Source organism: Anopheles funestus, chromosome 2RL (genome assembly GCF_943734845.2).
Source record: "Anopheles funestus chromosome 2RL, idAnoFuneDA-416_04, whole genome shotgun sequence".
NCBI classification, from domain to species: domain Eukaryota; kingdom Metazoa; phylum Arthropoda; class Insecta; order Diptera; family Culicidae; genus Anopheles; species Anopheles funestus.
The window spans coordinates 79,832,381-79,849,003 of record NC_064598.1 but is presented as its reverse complement, the minus strand read 5'-3'; the positions used below and the strand labels follow the sequence as shown (position 1 = coordinate 79,849,003).

The 16,623-nt window shown below is 42.4% G+C and overlaps 2 protein-coding genes across 2 annotated transcripts; both read right to left on the bottom strand.

Moving 5' to 3' along the window:
• Positions 1–844: 844 nt before the first annotated feature.
• LOC125760487 (endocuticle structural glycoprotein SgAbd-8-like) lies at positions 845–5,750 on the bottom strand. Its single transcript, XM_049420650.1, has 3 exons — positions 5,152–5,750; positions 4,859–5,068; positions 845–1,875 (listed from the first exon to the last, which is right to left on the bottom strand). The coding sequence occupies exons 1-3, from the start codon at positions 5,161–5,163 to the stop codon at positions 1,681–1,683; spliced, it is 417 nt and encodes a 138-aa protein (XP_049276607.1). The 5' UTR covers positions 5,164–5,750; the 3' UTR covers positions 845–1,680.
• A 4,232-nt stretch (positions 5,751–9,982) lies between these two features.
• On the bottom strand, positions 9,983–16,414 carry LOC125765750 (pupal cuticle protein 36-like). Its single transcript, XM_049431191.1, has 4 exons — positions 16,071–16,414; positions 11,376–11,676; positions 11,057–11,306; positions 9,983–10,987 (listed from the first exon to the last, which is right to left on the bottom strand). The coding sequence occupies exons 1-4, from the start codon at positions 16,077–16,079 to the stop codon at positions 10,387–10,389; spliced, it is 1,161 nt and encodes a 386-aa protein (XP_049287148.1). The 5' UTR covers positions 16,080–16,414; the 3' UTR covers positions 9,983–10,386.
• Positions 16,415–16,623: the final 209 nt, after the last annotated feature.

The window sequence follows — 16,623 nt, the reverse complement described above, 5'->3', positions numbered from 1 at the left end:
TGCACACTGTGATAAGCTTATTTCAAATTTCGTGTTTACTTAAACAAGAGTTAATGTTTTATTTTGGGCTTTAATTTTATTCGAACATCTTAATTGCTGCTATGATTCAGTATAGGAAAAAAATCGATCAGATTAAACACTTTCAAGTTATTACTCATAGTTGAATAAAATATGTATTTACCTGCATATTTTAGTAGTTTGTATTCATTGGAGTCAAATAACCATTTCTGGCCGACCATTTCCAGATTTCTAGACTTTTTTTTACCACGTAGCCACGAGAGTCAGTCCTGGCCACGAAAGGGAGATCGGGATGGGAATCGATACCCAGTCTGTCGTGTAGAACTGTTTTCTCTATTGGAAGCATTAACGTTGTTGGGAATATTTTCTATACTGGTGCAACAGCGATTATTTTTTAAGTTAGCTCATTAAAGCTTTTATTTTTAAAAATAAGCTCAATTAAACAATTTCACAGGAGAGCTTGTTTTGAGTTGAAAATGTAGATAAGTTATAATTATAAGCTTTTCGTTTTTTTTTAATTTTAAATTGTTTTTTAAAGTGTGTTTTTTGTGTTCTAAATTGTGTTTTTATCTTAAATCTTCCTTTGTGTGCGAACACTTTGCTTCCCAGCAACTTTTCAAATTTCGGTTGGGCTTCATTGATAATCATGCGACAATAATAGAATATCAAACATTTAACTCTATTGTTCATCTATAGAGAATATTTCGTTAGAATATTATATAAAACATTTAACTATTGTTCATCAAAATATTTCGTTTGTAAATTACATATTTTCGTTTATGAAAAAAATAGAAGATTTTATTTAAATTGTATTCAGATTCCCATAGTGCGTCCAACTAGTCCACTGTATGATTAGCAGATAGTACGACGAAGGCGCCACACGGCAAGACTTCCCCACATTCTCATCTCCAAAAAAAAAACAAACCTTTGCAACGTACGAAAATCGATACACCTTCCAACATAAAAAAGAACGAGCCAATACCACATAATCTTACCATAGTTCATTCATCCACCGGTGCGGCATCCGATGCTACTTGCCTTGAGATTAAAATGTTCCTTTTTCGTTTCGCCATTGGTTTATGGTACGATCGGGTGATCGACACACGATGGAGGTAGGTTTTATGATCAGACGGTCTGAAGAAATGTGGGAAGGTGGTGGTCTCGTGCGAGAATAAAGCTTGCACAAGAGTGCTTAGAAGCACGCGCTCGGTATCGAATAAAGGATGCTTAAGTGTGATTAGTTTGATGGGCAGCAAAAAGCCTATCGGTCTGTGTCAGAGATTAGTTAAAAGCTTGGCCCGGTTGAAGGATAACGCTCGCCAAATCAGACACTGATGCGAACTGTGCGATAATGATGAAGCCATGTTTTGGTTGATGATTAGTAGTTTGATATCGCTTTTTTTTGTTTGAATGCAACATCTTTTTATGAGAAGATATATCGTGAAAAGAATAATATTATACGATTATTGGATATAAATACGAGAAAACGTTATGATTTATTTACATACCACGGTGTATGTGAACGGGACTGTACAATCGTATTGGGTGAGCATTACAGTTCTCGTTCCTTATCTCAACTGTACCGTTGCTTAACACTATGTATGCGATTGATGAGACTGTTTTACGTGCTAGTTGTGGGTGGGAATGTGTTTCGCTCCCCGCTCAGTACCTCCGCGAAGCATCATCGCTCGGCGGCAGACTGGCAAGGTACTCGAGCGCACGCTGGATGGCCGGTGGGATGGGTGGGGGTGTAGGCAGATGGTCGCCCAGCGGCTGGAAACCGTTCTCGTCCGCAATGTACTGCACCCGTATGATCTGCCCGTCCGGTGCCGTGTACGAATACTCTCCTTGAGCGACCTGCACGACACGAAGAAGCTGGTTAGTGATCAAGCGACGAACCTTTCGCACCGTTTAACCTTCCCTCGTACCAGGACTAGGCGTGCTCACGTTCGAAGGACGAGTCTGGGTTTGGATTGAGCGCAGACACCGTTGGATATCGGCATCATACCGACCACAAAGTATCAATTAATTACTCATCCTTTGCTCGTACGCGCACGCATCGTACCGGTCAAGAGGGTTGTTCTGCTCTTCGCGATACTCCACGCAATTGCAATCGATCTTTGACGGAGGTTTTGCGTGTACCGCACGTTGAAGCGCACGGTTGTGGGATTAAAAGCGTGGTCAATAAATGTGACGACGCGCAAAAGCCACTGGCGCAATTCATCGACAGCGATAAATGCCGACCGACTTGCACCCGGCGGTAACTGTTTCATTTGCACCGATGAGATTGTGCAATTAAATATCAACTTACGCTTTGAGCTATCGACTTAATGCTCAGTGTGAAATTTTGGTACAACAGATGAGTGTTGATAATGGTTTCATCATCTAGCATGAGAATCAAGATGAGAGAAGTTAGCAATAGTCAACAGAGGAAATAACACATACCAAAAAAACTCGATCTACTACGAAATCAGCTACAGCTTTGTCACAAGCGTTTGTTGTAGTAAATTTGCAACATCACTTTTATTGGATGGCGCCCAAAATATCATAACCAGATTGAACCATATCGTTCGCTTCGGGCGTTTCAGATCATTGCCCTCCCCGTCCCCGGGGGGTGGGACCGGATTGCATAGATTGGCAATTGGATCATCAAAGAAAAAAAAATGTTTGGCCAATATTTGACACGAAAACGACAGCAACCGTTACTCAAAACCTAAATAAAAACACCCGCACCCAGCATGGGACAGCTCTCAGGGCAACACTTTACAGAAGGAAGCCAATTAACCTTTGCCGAAGTGCTGCTGTCGTTTATTTCGTTTATTTTTGCACCCTCCCTCCATCCCACTGGCCCATTCATTCGGGCGGGTCAATACGATCCCAGCCAAGAAAAAAGAAACAATCGTTGCGCAACCAGAAGCGCCTAATCCATGCGACCATTCGGATCTGGATCCTGTTTGATTGGAGTCCCCGGGGTTGTTTGGTGATGCACGATCGAACAGGGAATTCGATCAAGCTGAAGGCTCACCAACCATTGCATCGCTAGCTCGTCAAAAGCATGTCAGCTGATGGGATCGTGTCACCGCAAAAGCGTCACCATACATTCCCCCGGCTGGCAGTGACATCCGTGACCTAGGGACGCGCCTCAGTAAGCTAGAAATTCCAGCGCAAACGGTGCAGAAGAGAATGGCCCCCGGGGGGTGGAGTGTGTGGGGGGGGAGGTGGAGGGTTGTTAGAAAGAAAAGTTCATCTCACTGATGAAGTGCACACTGAGGTGGGTCACAGGGCAACTAAAGGTGGGGGGGCCCAAAGAGAAACTATAAATGTTTGCTTCGTAAAGCAGATTTGATTAATGGACGACAAGCAATTGAGGGTGGATTGCGCATTGCGAGCGTTTTGGGGCGGGTAGGTTCGGTTTGCTTTAATCGATGCAATCAGTGGTGCGTTTCAAATTTCCGATAACTCTTACATAAAGGTGCCGTTTCGTTACAAAGCAAAAAAAAAAGGGAAACTGGGTCGTGCCAAAAGATTTTCTAATTGTCTATTTAGAGAACACAATCAAGCGTGATTATTCGGTGGAAAATATGGTATCGAGAAATGGGTGAAATAAATATGACATTTCGTAAATTAAGGTTTGAGAGGAAGAAAAAGTATGTTATATTAAATTATTTATTTTTTAAATTTTGTGATTAAATACAAAATTAAATAATAAATATTTGTAGTTTTTTTAATATCTTCACTTTTTGTTCCACAGAATTCATTCCAATTGGTACTAAACAAATTGAAATAACTAAGAATTGTCACGAATTTGCTACATAATTTTTTGATAAGTGGTCATAACAAATCAAACTGTTTTTTTAAAGATCACTTTGCAGTATCTATATATATAAAATTCTCGTGTCGCGGTGTTAGTGTGCAAACTCCTCTTAAACGGCTGAACCGAATTGTATGAAATTTTCGCTGAAGGTTCGTTAGATATGAGAATAGGTTTAGCGCTATTTTTCATTTCGCTAGGTGGCCTCTGGCCAATATTATGAGTTCTTTTCTGTTTTTCCTACGGGAGTTATCAAGTAGGCATAGCCATTTTTGCAACACGAGTAATGTTGAACACTACCGAAACAAAAAAGTTCTAACGAATATATCAATCAAAGTAGGTACACATGACGATTTATTGGTGCAATTTTATTCATTAAAGCGTAGAGTAAGTGATAAATAAGTAAAAAGCAAGTGTGTGAATAATTAAGTAATGCTATTTAGTGAATTGAGGCTCAGTAGTACATGTGGAATCGGCGCCTTACACGGAAGTACCTGAGTCAAATCGCAATCGTCAAGGAAAGGCAGAAATGCCCCCTGAAGTAGCAGATGAAGATCAGCCACAAAAAAAGAAGAAAAATTGCTTTGACTGGGAATATCATTTGCATTAAGAATGGATCAATAATTTGCAATCAATAATTAAATAATTTTCAATTAATCAACGATATTCTCTAATCGCCACTCTAATAACGCCACACGAATCAAGATTGAACACTCAAAATGTTTGCTTTAATTACAAAACGCATGTTTAAGGGCAAAGCTAGGTTTGCCGGGTAAGCTAGTTTTATAATAAAAGTTAAAATAGTTTAAATGCTTCCCATGAGTTTTTCCATTAAAATCACTTTAAAACAGTGAAAAATTTACAATTGTTTTTATATTCAGTGCTCTTTGATTCCTTGCCACACTTAAAACTGCACTTTTACAATTAAAATTCATACAATTTAGAATAAATATTCCACTCCAAAAAATATTCATAACCAGTTAAGGGACACTAGCACGTTCTTTTTTGTTTCGCTCATCTTAATCTTACCTGTGCTTCCTGTTCGGTTCCAGCATTTTTCAAAAATCCTTGCTCTTCCGCCACAATACCATTGCCCGTCTCATAGCTCCAGCTGTAGCTACCATCCGGATTCACCTCCTGCTCCTGCCGAATAATGGGAATTGGCTCGGTGGCCGGTCCTTGTGGTGCACATTCCACACCACTACCACCGAACGCCAACAGCACCACACAGACGATAATCTACCCGAAACGGGGAAAAGTATACAAACAGAAGCTCTTAGATACACTTGATCTTGATCTGTTTTTCCAACCACTAAACTTACGATCACTTTCATTATACAAATTTCCCGGGGTTTTTTATTCAATCTTTTAATCCTTTTCTCACTCTCTAGCACACACACACACTATCTATTTAGCGCTGTAATATAACACTTCGTTTGACGAGTCACGCTTTAGTCACACTCTCAGGAAGGCGTCGAAGGCTGCGATCCTGCTCGGACGTGGTGACGTTTCGTTCTGTCGATGGGAGGCTTCTTCGTGGGAGATATTTATATCCGCAAGCCGTCTGGTACGAGGATCGTCGCCGAATATTGACGCCGTTCGTGCAGTATGTCGGTACCTCCACTCCTGGTGCTGGTGATGTCTGCGATCTGCAATGGGCAGGGATGTAGTGGCGTTGTCCGAGTGGCGTCCCTTTAGCAGTGTCGTCGGTGTGATCTTCGCTACACACTCCCGTACAGTGACCGGTCCCCACACACCGACTGACCACGAAATTTACCACGACCCCAAACTTATCCGCACATACAACATCCCCTTTCCACTTGTTTTCGTCTTGTTCTGCACTTTCGTACAACTTAGCCGAGAGTCGCACGCGAGCAAGAAGGTAGTTGATTATTGTTATTATTACCATAGTCGCACCGCTTCATGAAGAAGCCGGCTATACGACAGTAACTGCAGCTGTGAACGGGCTTGTGAAGATGATCTTTCCCTCCCTCTGGTTTTGTTTTGTTTTCTCTCCAGCTTAAACTGCTTACCAGTCGTGGCATTTCGGCGTCATCGTTTTGGGGTCTGTTTGGAGTACGTAGCTCATGAAAAGAGGGCGCTACCCGATGCCAGCTACAGCACGGTACGGTATCCCACCATGCCACCTCCATGGCGCTTCGTTTAAGGGGTGCATCTCGGGGACAGATTGAACGATACAAGCGGCTCTGCTCAACGAAACAGAAGGTGGACAAGTAGTATAGGGGTAGCCGGGCACTGGTAAGTTAAGCCACTTTTATTTTCATTTTGGATGATCTCGACAGTTTGCAGCGCGATAACGGGTTCATGGGGTGGTAAATATAACCGGTTCAAGTAGTAAAGAGTAAAAGAATAATCATTATAGATTTTATTTTATTATTTTGATTGCATTATTACAATAACCTTTCGGTAATCATGCTTAAGAAATGGGTTACGGGAGGGTTAATTATAATAATTAATAATTCTGACTTTTATCACATTTTATTATTATTTTTTTATTTATAAATTGAATTATCTAACCGATTTTTGTGCATGCAAAATTAACAATGATATATTTTTCAAAAAGCTTTAACAAGTTATTTTTTATCATTAAAACAGTAAACTGTTTCTATGAATGTTAAAGTACTTTCTAGAAAGAGAAAAAAAAAATTCAAAAAAAAACCAAACCATTGATTAGGTGTCAGGAAATCATTAGTTAGTTGAAATGAAATCAAAAATGCTATCGCACTGTTCTCGCACAATCGTATCGTATCCCATACAAAGCATTCAAATCTAAATTAATGATAAATTCTAATGAACGTTTTTCCAGTCGAAGCCTTATTTGTCCTTCCTTGTGCGAATACAATTCGGTCCATTCATGGGGAAATACCAACGGTTCAACATCATCATCATCGTACGACAAATTATTGCCTTCCGTTCAGTCAGCGGGGAATTCTAATGCCGAAAAGGTGTTTCCATGCGACTGATAGACTCACCCTCGGTATGCTTCAAACCAATGCTCCTAACGGTAGCGATCGATAGAGCAAGCACCAACGGTGTGCGAATGTGAGAATCTTCCTAACAAAACGGATACGGCTTGTAGCCGGGGACCTGGGTAGAAATCAAGTTATCAATTACGACCGTTTTCGTCCACAAACATTATGAGCGAAACAGCACGACTCCCGCCCCGAACGAGCCGGGCCGAGATGTCAAGGAAGATGCGCGTACCGGACCGATTGAACGAAACCAGTTTCACCTTTAGCCAATCTGCCAACGGAGTGTCTGTCTGTGCGATCGCGTTGCAAGGCACGGGCGGTGTAAACATGCGTTACACTCTGGTGCGGTTGTGAAGATGCTCCGGACATCTGCGAACTTCGAACTCGTTCCGATCGCCGGTACCAGCGTGACCTTATGAAGTTGTGACTCAAAAGCAGTGGTATAAAAATCCCACATGACTCCATCGTGCGCGCTGCACACACGATCGCGCGAAGAAAGAAAAAAGAACTAAACGATGTCATCTTGGCGATGGAGGCCGTAGGATGTACTGTTCTGGAAGGCGTGTATTTTGTCGACCACACACTCCAGGGTCAGCAGAAAATGATCATCATTGTTGCTCGCTTCGTCGACTACCGATCGGTGTCCATGCGTTCCAGGCTCTTCCTACGGTGTTGCAGGGATGTCCATCTTCCCTCCATATAAACTCAGATACGACAGCCTCAACGCTGCTACAATGAAGCATTGATTTATTATCTTCAACATAATTGACACCTTCAAAGGCGTTTGGCTGATAAATACGCTTCGCTTCCTCGCGGTAACATGCAACAGCCAGAGGAACGATATGTGGCACGATATGCTGGAAACAAACGAAACGTACGCGGTATGAATGAAATTGTTCACCGTGCTGGCAATGGCAACGGTACGGTGCTAAGCTGCGAGACTTGCAAAGGTCCCATAATGCTCGGAATAGGGCAGACGAGTCATAAAACGGATTGAAAGCCGGAGAAGAGAAAGATGAAGAAAAAGTCAAATGTTTCGGCAACTGGATTAACGGTTCGCACCGGCTTGACCTACGTCGGCCAGTAGCGAATAGAGCAGGGAACGATTTGTGAGGATATGCTGCTGTTACAGAAGATAAGGCAGAGTAATTATGCGAAATGGGGTGAATGTTACACCCGTGAACTTTGCATATTTTAAGCTTAGGGTGTCATGGTGGTTGTAAATGGAGACGCCTTAGCAAGTGTACGCAATGTTGCAGTGGAAGCAATGATACGTAAGTAAAACTAGCGATTCATATTAAGAGTGTACTTGAACATCATTGTGGTTGCAGAGCAAGATGTCCATCGACTGTTTGTTAAATAAAACATCTCCAATAATTTAAAACATTATCGGACATTATTATAGGACAACATTAAAACATTGGACATTGGACAACATTAAAAAACACTAAAAATCTAAATGTTGTAAATATTTCATATCAACTTCATAAAACCGTTAAATAAAGATAACAAAACTTAAAAAAAGCAAAAATTTTATTTTTGTTAAAATATATTGAAAAAAGTGTCTTGTGATTTCTGGTGATTTTAAATTCATAATTTATTGAGAAAAAAAACTTTTTCTAAATGTCGAAGAACGAAATGTCCTTCTTCCTTTTGTGCTGTTTCTTTCCTTCTTTCGTGCTTCTATCATTTGTGCTTGTTGAGCCAACACATACTATTACAAAATGAGCTATGTTCTCTTGGTGACGAATAATCGTTTCTGGGGGTTTTTTACCCGTGGACGATGGGAAAATTCTCTTAAGGAAAGAGTCGAGCAATATTTTACTTTTTAGTTTACTTACTCACATTGACGATTATGTGATTCTTAAAAATCTAGCATTTTAGAAGTGTCTTCTAACGTAACGCCAATTTGAGCCCCTCTTCCTTCTGTGTAACAAATCGTAACGTTGGCAGAAGCTCCCCTCTCCCCTTTTTGGGGTTATGTAATAGAGGAAACATTAAAATAATGACGGATATGTAAGAATATATTTGTCTCCTGTAAACGTGAAATAATATTAAGCTGATATTGGAATAAATAATCGTCCATAAAAATATTGTGATTTGTGCTGCATGAATAATAAATTACAATTATGAATATGAATTCTCATACTGAAGATAATACTTCATATTTACAGCGCAACACAATTCACACAAACTCCTTATCTGGTGTCACATGTGTCACAATAAGGCTCCTAAAATAAATCTACCTAAGGATTCCCATTAAACCGAAGATATTGCTATCGAGCGAGCAAGCGACAATGTGTGACAATGAATGCCCAATAAATATCGCTCAATGCAAAAGTTTTGCCCAGTTAGCTTCCGCCACCGATCGATGGGTTGCTTTACGAGTTTCCTTTTGCAGAGACCTACCCTAGATTTTCTCGGCACGGTACCGTGTCACGACTCAGCTGTTGGGGCTGGTGGTAATCTCGGTGGGCAATTGACTCCGATCGACAGAGCGCACACAATCCACATGAGGATGACATTTCAAAGCCACGGTGATCGAAAGCGCTAAAATCCTGAAGAATGTTCGTGGAGTTGCAAGATGTCATGGGATTCGAGGGTCAATCGAGTGTCTTCCTTTTTTGAGCACCACGTGGTTCATGTACAAAGTGTATCGATGTGTGCTTTGCAGGCGCTCAAATCTGTCACGACTTTTCAACTGATCCGACGGATTAGATCCGATATGCGATGATCCGACTGATGGTGCTTCAAAATTGACTTGTACAAATTATGCTCATCCTGTGCCATAATGGGTGTCTGTATGCAATGAGTAAAGGGAGCTTCTATTCAGTTACTTTATCATCACGCCTCCGTTGATGGGAAGTGTTTTTTCGATCGGTTATAGTAGCGTTGAGCATAAATCAATCGGCGTGGTTGGAAGAAACGTGGCACGGTAATTATGAATGTTGTGATGACATTAAATAGACATGTCCGTTATTTATGATCGCGTTTGATCGACTTTAGAGAGAACGGTTACAAAAAGCATAATAAATTATCGCTAGAGAAGGTTAAATACAGTCTGTGGAATTGCAAATAGAATGTCTTAGATAAAATGTATTTTTTTAAATCGACTATACATTGGCATAACGAACTACCCAAGCGCACCCCTCGGTGAGCTTTTGCCAGTTGATTGTGTGAGCTTTTATGTCGACACTCCAATGTCGACTTCGAATTCATCGTCCGAGCTTTTTCTGTTCATTCACATCTCCACGAGAAAGATCGCATTTGCACTTTACACCCCACCGACCTTCATCTTCCGTGCTAGCTCAGTTCAAGATCAAGTTCAAACCAGTTCTCCGCCCGCAACTACATCCATTCATACTGTTGCAAGCTTACATCAGAAACGTATTCGGGGCAATTTTTTTTTTGTTTTTACTTTTTATTACAACCGTTCACCATTTCACCTTATTTACAGCGAGTGAACCTTTTTTTCATTCCATTTGTTTCCTGTGTTTTTTTATGTTTCTTTTCTGCTTAAATGCATGTGATGTGTTGCGGCCTTAATGTGGTAATGGTGGCATTTTAATACTGGTAACCGGACTGTGGATTAAACGACCCATTACCGGATGGTCTTCCGGGTGCGCTCGGACGCGGGGCAGCGGGTGCTCCTGGACCACCGGAAGGATAGCCAGCGGAACCACCGGGAGCGGCAGGACCACCTGCGGCAGGATAGCCAGCAGATCCACCAGCCGGTCCACTCGGATAACCTCCCTGACCTGGACGACCACCAGGGCCGGTAGCGCCTGGTGCACCAGCACCGGAAGGATATCCACCCGATCCGGTTACCGAGCCCGGATAGCCTTGGGAAGGTTTGCCAGCAGCTCCCGGATAGCCTGCCCCACTACCAGGACCTCCAGGACCGCCAACAGCACCACCGGCAGCCTGGGCTGCAGCGATCGCGTCAAGTCCCTTCTGGATCTCTTCCGGAATTGGTGGTGGTGTTGGGAGGTGATCACCTTGCGGCTGGAATCCATTCTCATCCGCAATGTACGTCACTGTGATGACCTGTCCATCAGGTGCGGTGTACGAGTAGGAACCCTGTACGCTTGGGATCTCGTTTTCGGAACCCTTGTTCTTGATCTCACCCTGCTCCTGAACCTTAATACCGTTGGCCGTTTCGTAGCTGAAAGTAAAGTTGGGACGTTTAGTAAGAATTCATGGAATCAGAACTCACTGCTCATAGAATGCTCACCTATATTTGTAAGTTCCATCGCCATTGTTCATGTTCTCGTAGGAGATAATCTCGATCGGTGGTTGACTTGGACCGGCTGGTGCAGCACCTGGAGATCCTCCGCCGAATCCACTTCCGCCAGACGAGAAGCCACCAGAGGGAGCTCCAGCACCGCTGCCAAAAGAGGATGGAGCACCGCCTCCGAATCCACTGGAGGGAGGACCGTACGCGGGAGCAGGTGTTCCTGGACGACCTGCCGCTGGACCACCTCCTGCATTAGAAGCAACGGGTTAGACATGTCTTTATTCAACTCAGATCATTCGTTAACTGAGAAGCTTACCAACTCCACCCGGTCGAGGTGCCTGACCACCGAAACCTCCCGCAGTGGGTCCTGCTCCACCAAATCCAGCTCCGGACGGTGCGCCACCTCCAAAGCCTCCACCACCCGGTGCCGTACCGGGGCCACCGAAACCTCCCGCACCACCTGGACCTCCAGGTGCACCGCCCGGACGGGGACCTCCGCCCGGTGATGGTGCCGTCAGGCCTGGACCACCCCCAGCAGAAGCCGCTCCCGGCGGTGGCAGGTAGTTGTTGTCCAGACGGGCGCACGAACACGCCGCCACCAGCGTCGTCAGCAATATCTGCAACGATGAGGCAGAAGTGAAGATACAATCGACCGTAACCTTAGCATGGACACGCTCTCGCAAACGTTGTACAGCGGATTGCCGCAACCGAGTGACCCATTAAAACTGGAGCATCTATGCTGCAAAAACCCACGGTTGAGTGGTCACGAAATTATCATAAAAGCATCTCGACCACCAAACCGAGGCCTTTGAGTGTCTTTCAATGCAAACATTGTTGTGCAGCATCCAATAGGGGGTTTCCCGCCTGCGTCGCCTGTAAGAGCTTTCTTATCGGACCACAAGAATGGTCTCGACCGGGATGGTATTGCAGCGTCAATCGAGAGTTGCACAAGTAGTGAAGTGAACCATCTTTTGGAGGGATGGGGTAAACGCTTTGTCGAGCATTGATTCGAGCGCGGTAAGTCATGCACCGCATAACATTGTGATGTTGCGGATGCAAAACTCGAACACACATAGCCCGGATTGAGAACAGCTAACGAAATACGAATACGACGACCGGAGCAAGGGTAGAAAATGGCAAACACAGTACCGCCATCAGTCGGAATGTTTCGATTGAATTGAGAAATGAAGACGCTCGAAATCACGCCAAGAGGACGCAGGATTTTTTGTCTTTCGTTGTTTCTGGTTTCCCCAGCATCATCACACTGCTGTGATGCTGGAAGTCACGCTTGGTGACGAAATTGTGGTTGCTTTACGTACGGCACAACATAATTATTGGCGACCTTATACCCCTTAAAGATGGGATGGGAGTGTTGTGTGCTGGTGTCGCTTAACTGATAAACCTTTCATGTTTTACTTCAGTTTCCACGTTCTGTGACACCTCGCGTTGTAGTGGTGGGCAAACTGAGGCGGTTTTTTTTCTTGTAGGGATGAGCATGGGAAAAGAACATCCACAAGCAAATAAAAACAATCTAGTTTTTGTTGCCGATTCATCAATGAAATCTTTCAAGCAACAGTGCTAAAAGCATCAGCGAAAGATGCGAACCAAATGCCTCTATTTTGTAACAGTTTGATACATTCTATTGTAAGTGGAAATTCAGATAAACCACATTAGATTGCAGCCAGGAAACCAGATACAATGAGAGCTCAATTTCAAATTGGATCATTTACACTACGATCGTGAACCGTTCCGATGCAAAGTCGCCAGGTGATGCAAATAAGTCATGAAAATGGTATTATGTTCACATGATCAGAACGATCGTTGCTTTTTCGAAGGGTGAAGCATACCATTTTATGTTGCAGATATGCTTGCCTTTTATTGTGTGTTTTTTAGTGTGAGTTTGGCATTGTTTCGTATAGTGCGGTTGTTTTTTTTGCAAGGTTAATAAGGCTCCAGACTGATTAATATTGAGTAGCGGCTTTAAAGATATGTATAGTTTTGAAAAATATGAAGATCGTTGGAAAAGAAAATGCTTCAGTTATAATGTTTTTTATTTTTACTTTTATAATTTTACAGCAACTTTGAACTTAGTAATTCTCACTAGAATAATTACAACGTTTAGTACACTTGTACTAAAAAGTGTTATAAAAATTAAATTGCTGGAGATCTGAGAAAAATAATTAAATAACCAACAATTATGCATTGTTGTATCTTCAGTAACTCCATAACTTCATATATTTTTCAAACTTGTTTTTTATGCTTAATACAAATCGTAAAAGGTTCTATGGGTGAGTGGTTCCTAGTGAGCATTCCTAAATCCAGTGGTCCCCAACATATGGTCTGCGGACCACTTGTGGTCCGTGGCTTAAGTAGAAGTGGTCCGCGGAAGAAATTTTCGGTCGTTGGATCAATCATTTTAACACTTTTTGTTTATCATTTCAAGCGTTGTTATGTGACGAAATCATTCTACGCTTCTCGATATATCAGATTGGAAACAGTTACAATTTTAATATTTTATGTTAAATTCGCCTTAACAGCGTTTTAACATGCGTTATGAGTCCGTTCATAGACGGCACATGTGAGCCGCGAAATACTTATGTCGAACAAAGAGTGGTCCACTGTACTAAAAAGGTTGGGGAGCACTGGCTTAATGGATAAACAGCTTAACGGTGCCACAGTTCCCAGTACGGAGTAAAGATCGTCAAGACACACCTTAGTGCATACAACAACAGTAGCTACAGAAGCTTTAGACATTCAGTTGACCTCTCGTTTGAGAACCTTCCTTCTACCAAACCATACACGAAGGGCTTCCGTTGAAGATTCTCCCATAATCAACAAACCCATCAGCTCTAGGAAGCAAATGCATCGATCGTGCAGGAAAACAAGCAAAACACATATCGAAAAATGTGACCTTTTGCAAAACTTGCAGTACCTTTGTGGTTTGTGTTTTTATAATTGACAAAACAAAAACAGGACACACTTACCAAGAAGGAGAATCCAACTAAGGTCTGTACCGAGCAAATGAAAATCAACGGTTTAATCAAAAGCTTTACAGCTTAATATCCCAGTTACCCAATAAACGATCGCAGAAAGCATATCACAAAAAAGCAGAAAGAGATACAAATTTAATAACATTACCGGTCCGATCGGGGGGTGCAACAGTTGAACATAAAAGCCGCAAGACAATCGGATTATGTGTGCCTTTCACCACCCGCTGGTTTATCTTCGGCGCCAAAACCGAACGCGAACCGATCGTTGCCGTTTGGTTGGTTATGTTATATTTGTATCCCCATGCAACGCTGCAAGCTGCATTAGCTGCACAACTGCAACTCGGGATGCATTTTGACCCCGAGGATGGGCATTCGAGGTGATCGTCGAGCCAAACCTAATCAGTGTGTTTAATCGCACAAAAAAAACGCCCTACCGGGTAGGATATCTTCATAAACCGTGCTTGACAGACTTATACAATCGTTTCATCATAAACAATTTAGTTTTGAAAAACTTATTCTATCGAAATATTTAAACATTCGATACGATGAGATGACCTTTATGCGGTGGATTGGCTTTGTCGGTGCAATCGTCAAGGATGATTATTTGCTATCATTACAATCAATTAAATTTAAACACCCCCCTCCAAAAAGGAATGAATCCAAGCGATGGGGTCTTATTTTTTCGGTGCCATTCAAGATGTGTAAACGTGATTCGTGAGCTTGCGTGAAGATAATAAGAAGTGCTTCACGGGGAAGGACACGAAGGGTTGTTGCCGTTGCGCGAATCTTCGACACCCTTTTGCGGGACGAGCATAACGCCACACGAACCGTTTCCCAATCGGGCACAATCATAATTGGTATTGATCGTTTGGGATGGTTGCAAACAAGCACAATTAGGTGGCCACCATGACCGTTACAGGTGTGAGAACGATTCTCAACCCTCCGGCGCGGATGACGTTTGGGTGCTCATTAGTAGGAGATTACGGTAATCAACGCCTCGGCATGCTGGCGATTAGCATAAATGACATGATGAGTAGCTTCTGCAAGCAATGGATCGTACATAATGTTATGGTGGTAAAAGGCGATCCCGAATTGTCAAGGCAATATCGCTTCTGGGTGGTTCAGGAGGTTTTGCTTTTTTTTCTTTTTGTCGCTCGTGATCTTGTAGTATTATGCTAAAGCGAAAAATTATGCAAATTAAAAGGAACTCAAGCGATACTTCGTCAACGGAACTGAAGCTGGACATATTGTTTGTGTTTGTTTGTGGCTGTGTAGTTTTTTTAGGGTGATTTTAATCAATTGGGAGAATTGTAGAATTACAATATGAGCATTTTAAAAATATATAGACAATTATAAATAAGAGATTATTTTAATGTAGAAGTAATAAAAAATTGATATATGAAGCGAAATGTAGGGTAACATAGATAAAATTAAGAAAAACTTAACAAGAAGTACAATAAAGTTAAAAATAATTGTTCACACATTTTTTTTAAATAATTTTTTAAATATTTTTTTTATAATTAACTTATTGGGGCGGTCCGGTGGTGCATGTGATAAACGGCGCCAGTCCACACGGCCGGACCGGGTTCAAATCCCATCCGGACCTTTCCCCCGTAGCAAGGACTGACTATCCGGCTACGTGGTAAAATAAGTCTAGTAAGCCATAAATGGCCGGCGTGACCCTTGTAAGGTCGTTAAGCCAAGAAGAAGAAGAAGAAGAATTAACTTATTGAATTCAGTTAATATTAAAGATAATGTTTTACTTTTCGTTTGTTTTCAAATTGACTTTTTCAATAATTTAAACTTTTATCGGAAAATATTTTGCTTCACATCACAAACTGCACAAAACTATTTCATGTTGGTTATTTAAGGAAACTTTAAAACCCTAAGAATATGAATTAGCGAAGGCCACCACATTCTAGTATTGCGTTAATATATTTCAATAATTTACACCTCAAATTCCATCAAACAATGAATCAGAACACTTCTTAACGCTACAACGTATCGATTATTTCACTTACAAATTTCATGATAAAGAACGAATAAATCACTAAAAAACACACTGATGAAAAAAACCAACAAATATGTATCACAGATCCGGTACTATGTTGCACTTGCACATGCAACGGAAGGCAAACACTGCACGAGTTGTCAACTGTCTAGCACCAACCTCGCAGCACGAGCACCGAGAGCACTTGTACGGGATGACACACTCCACAGTAGGAAGAGGCACAGATCCGAATGTGTTGCTGTGAGCGGTAAGTTCTGCTTTATATATAATCCGCCATTACCCGTGCAATGGTACGCGCGATTGTTTAATGCCGTTCGGGTCTTATGGCCGTCCCCAAAACGTTCCTCTTTCTCTAGCGCATTGTGCGGCAGCAGGCCAAGAATCCTCCCCGACGGTTCCTCTCCGCTTGGCCTCGTGCCGGTGAATTGATATCGAACTGGCCGAAACCGTCGTTCGGTTTTTGTGGGGGGGTAGGGTGAAGGGTTGAGGTTATACCGGCGTATCGTTTTGTTCGGGGTCCATCGGCGGGGTGAAATGAAATCGAGAGTCATTCGGATTCGGAA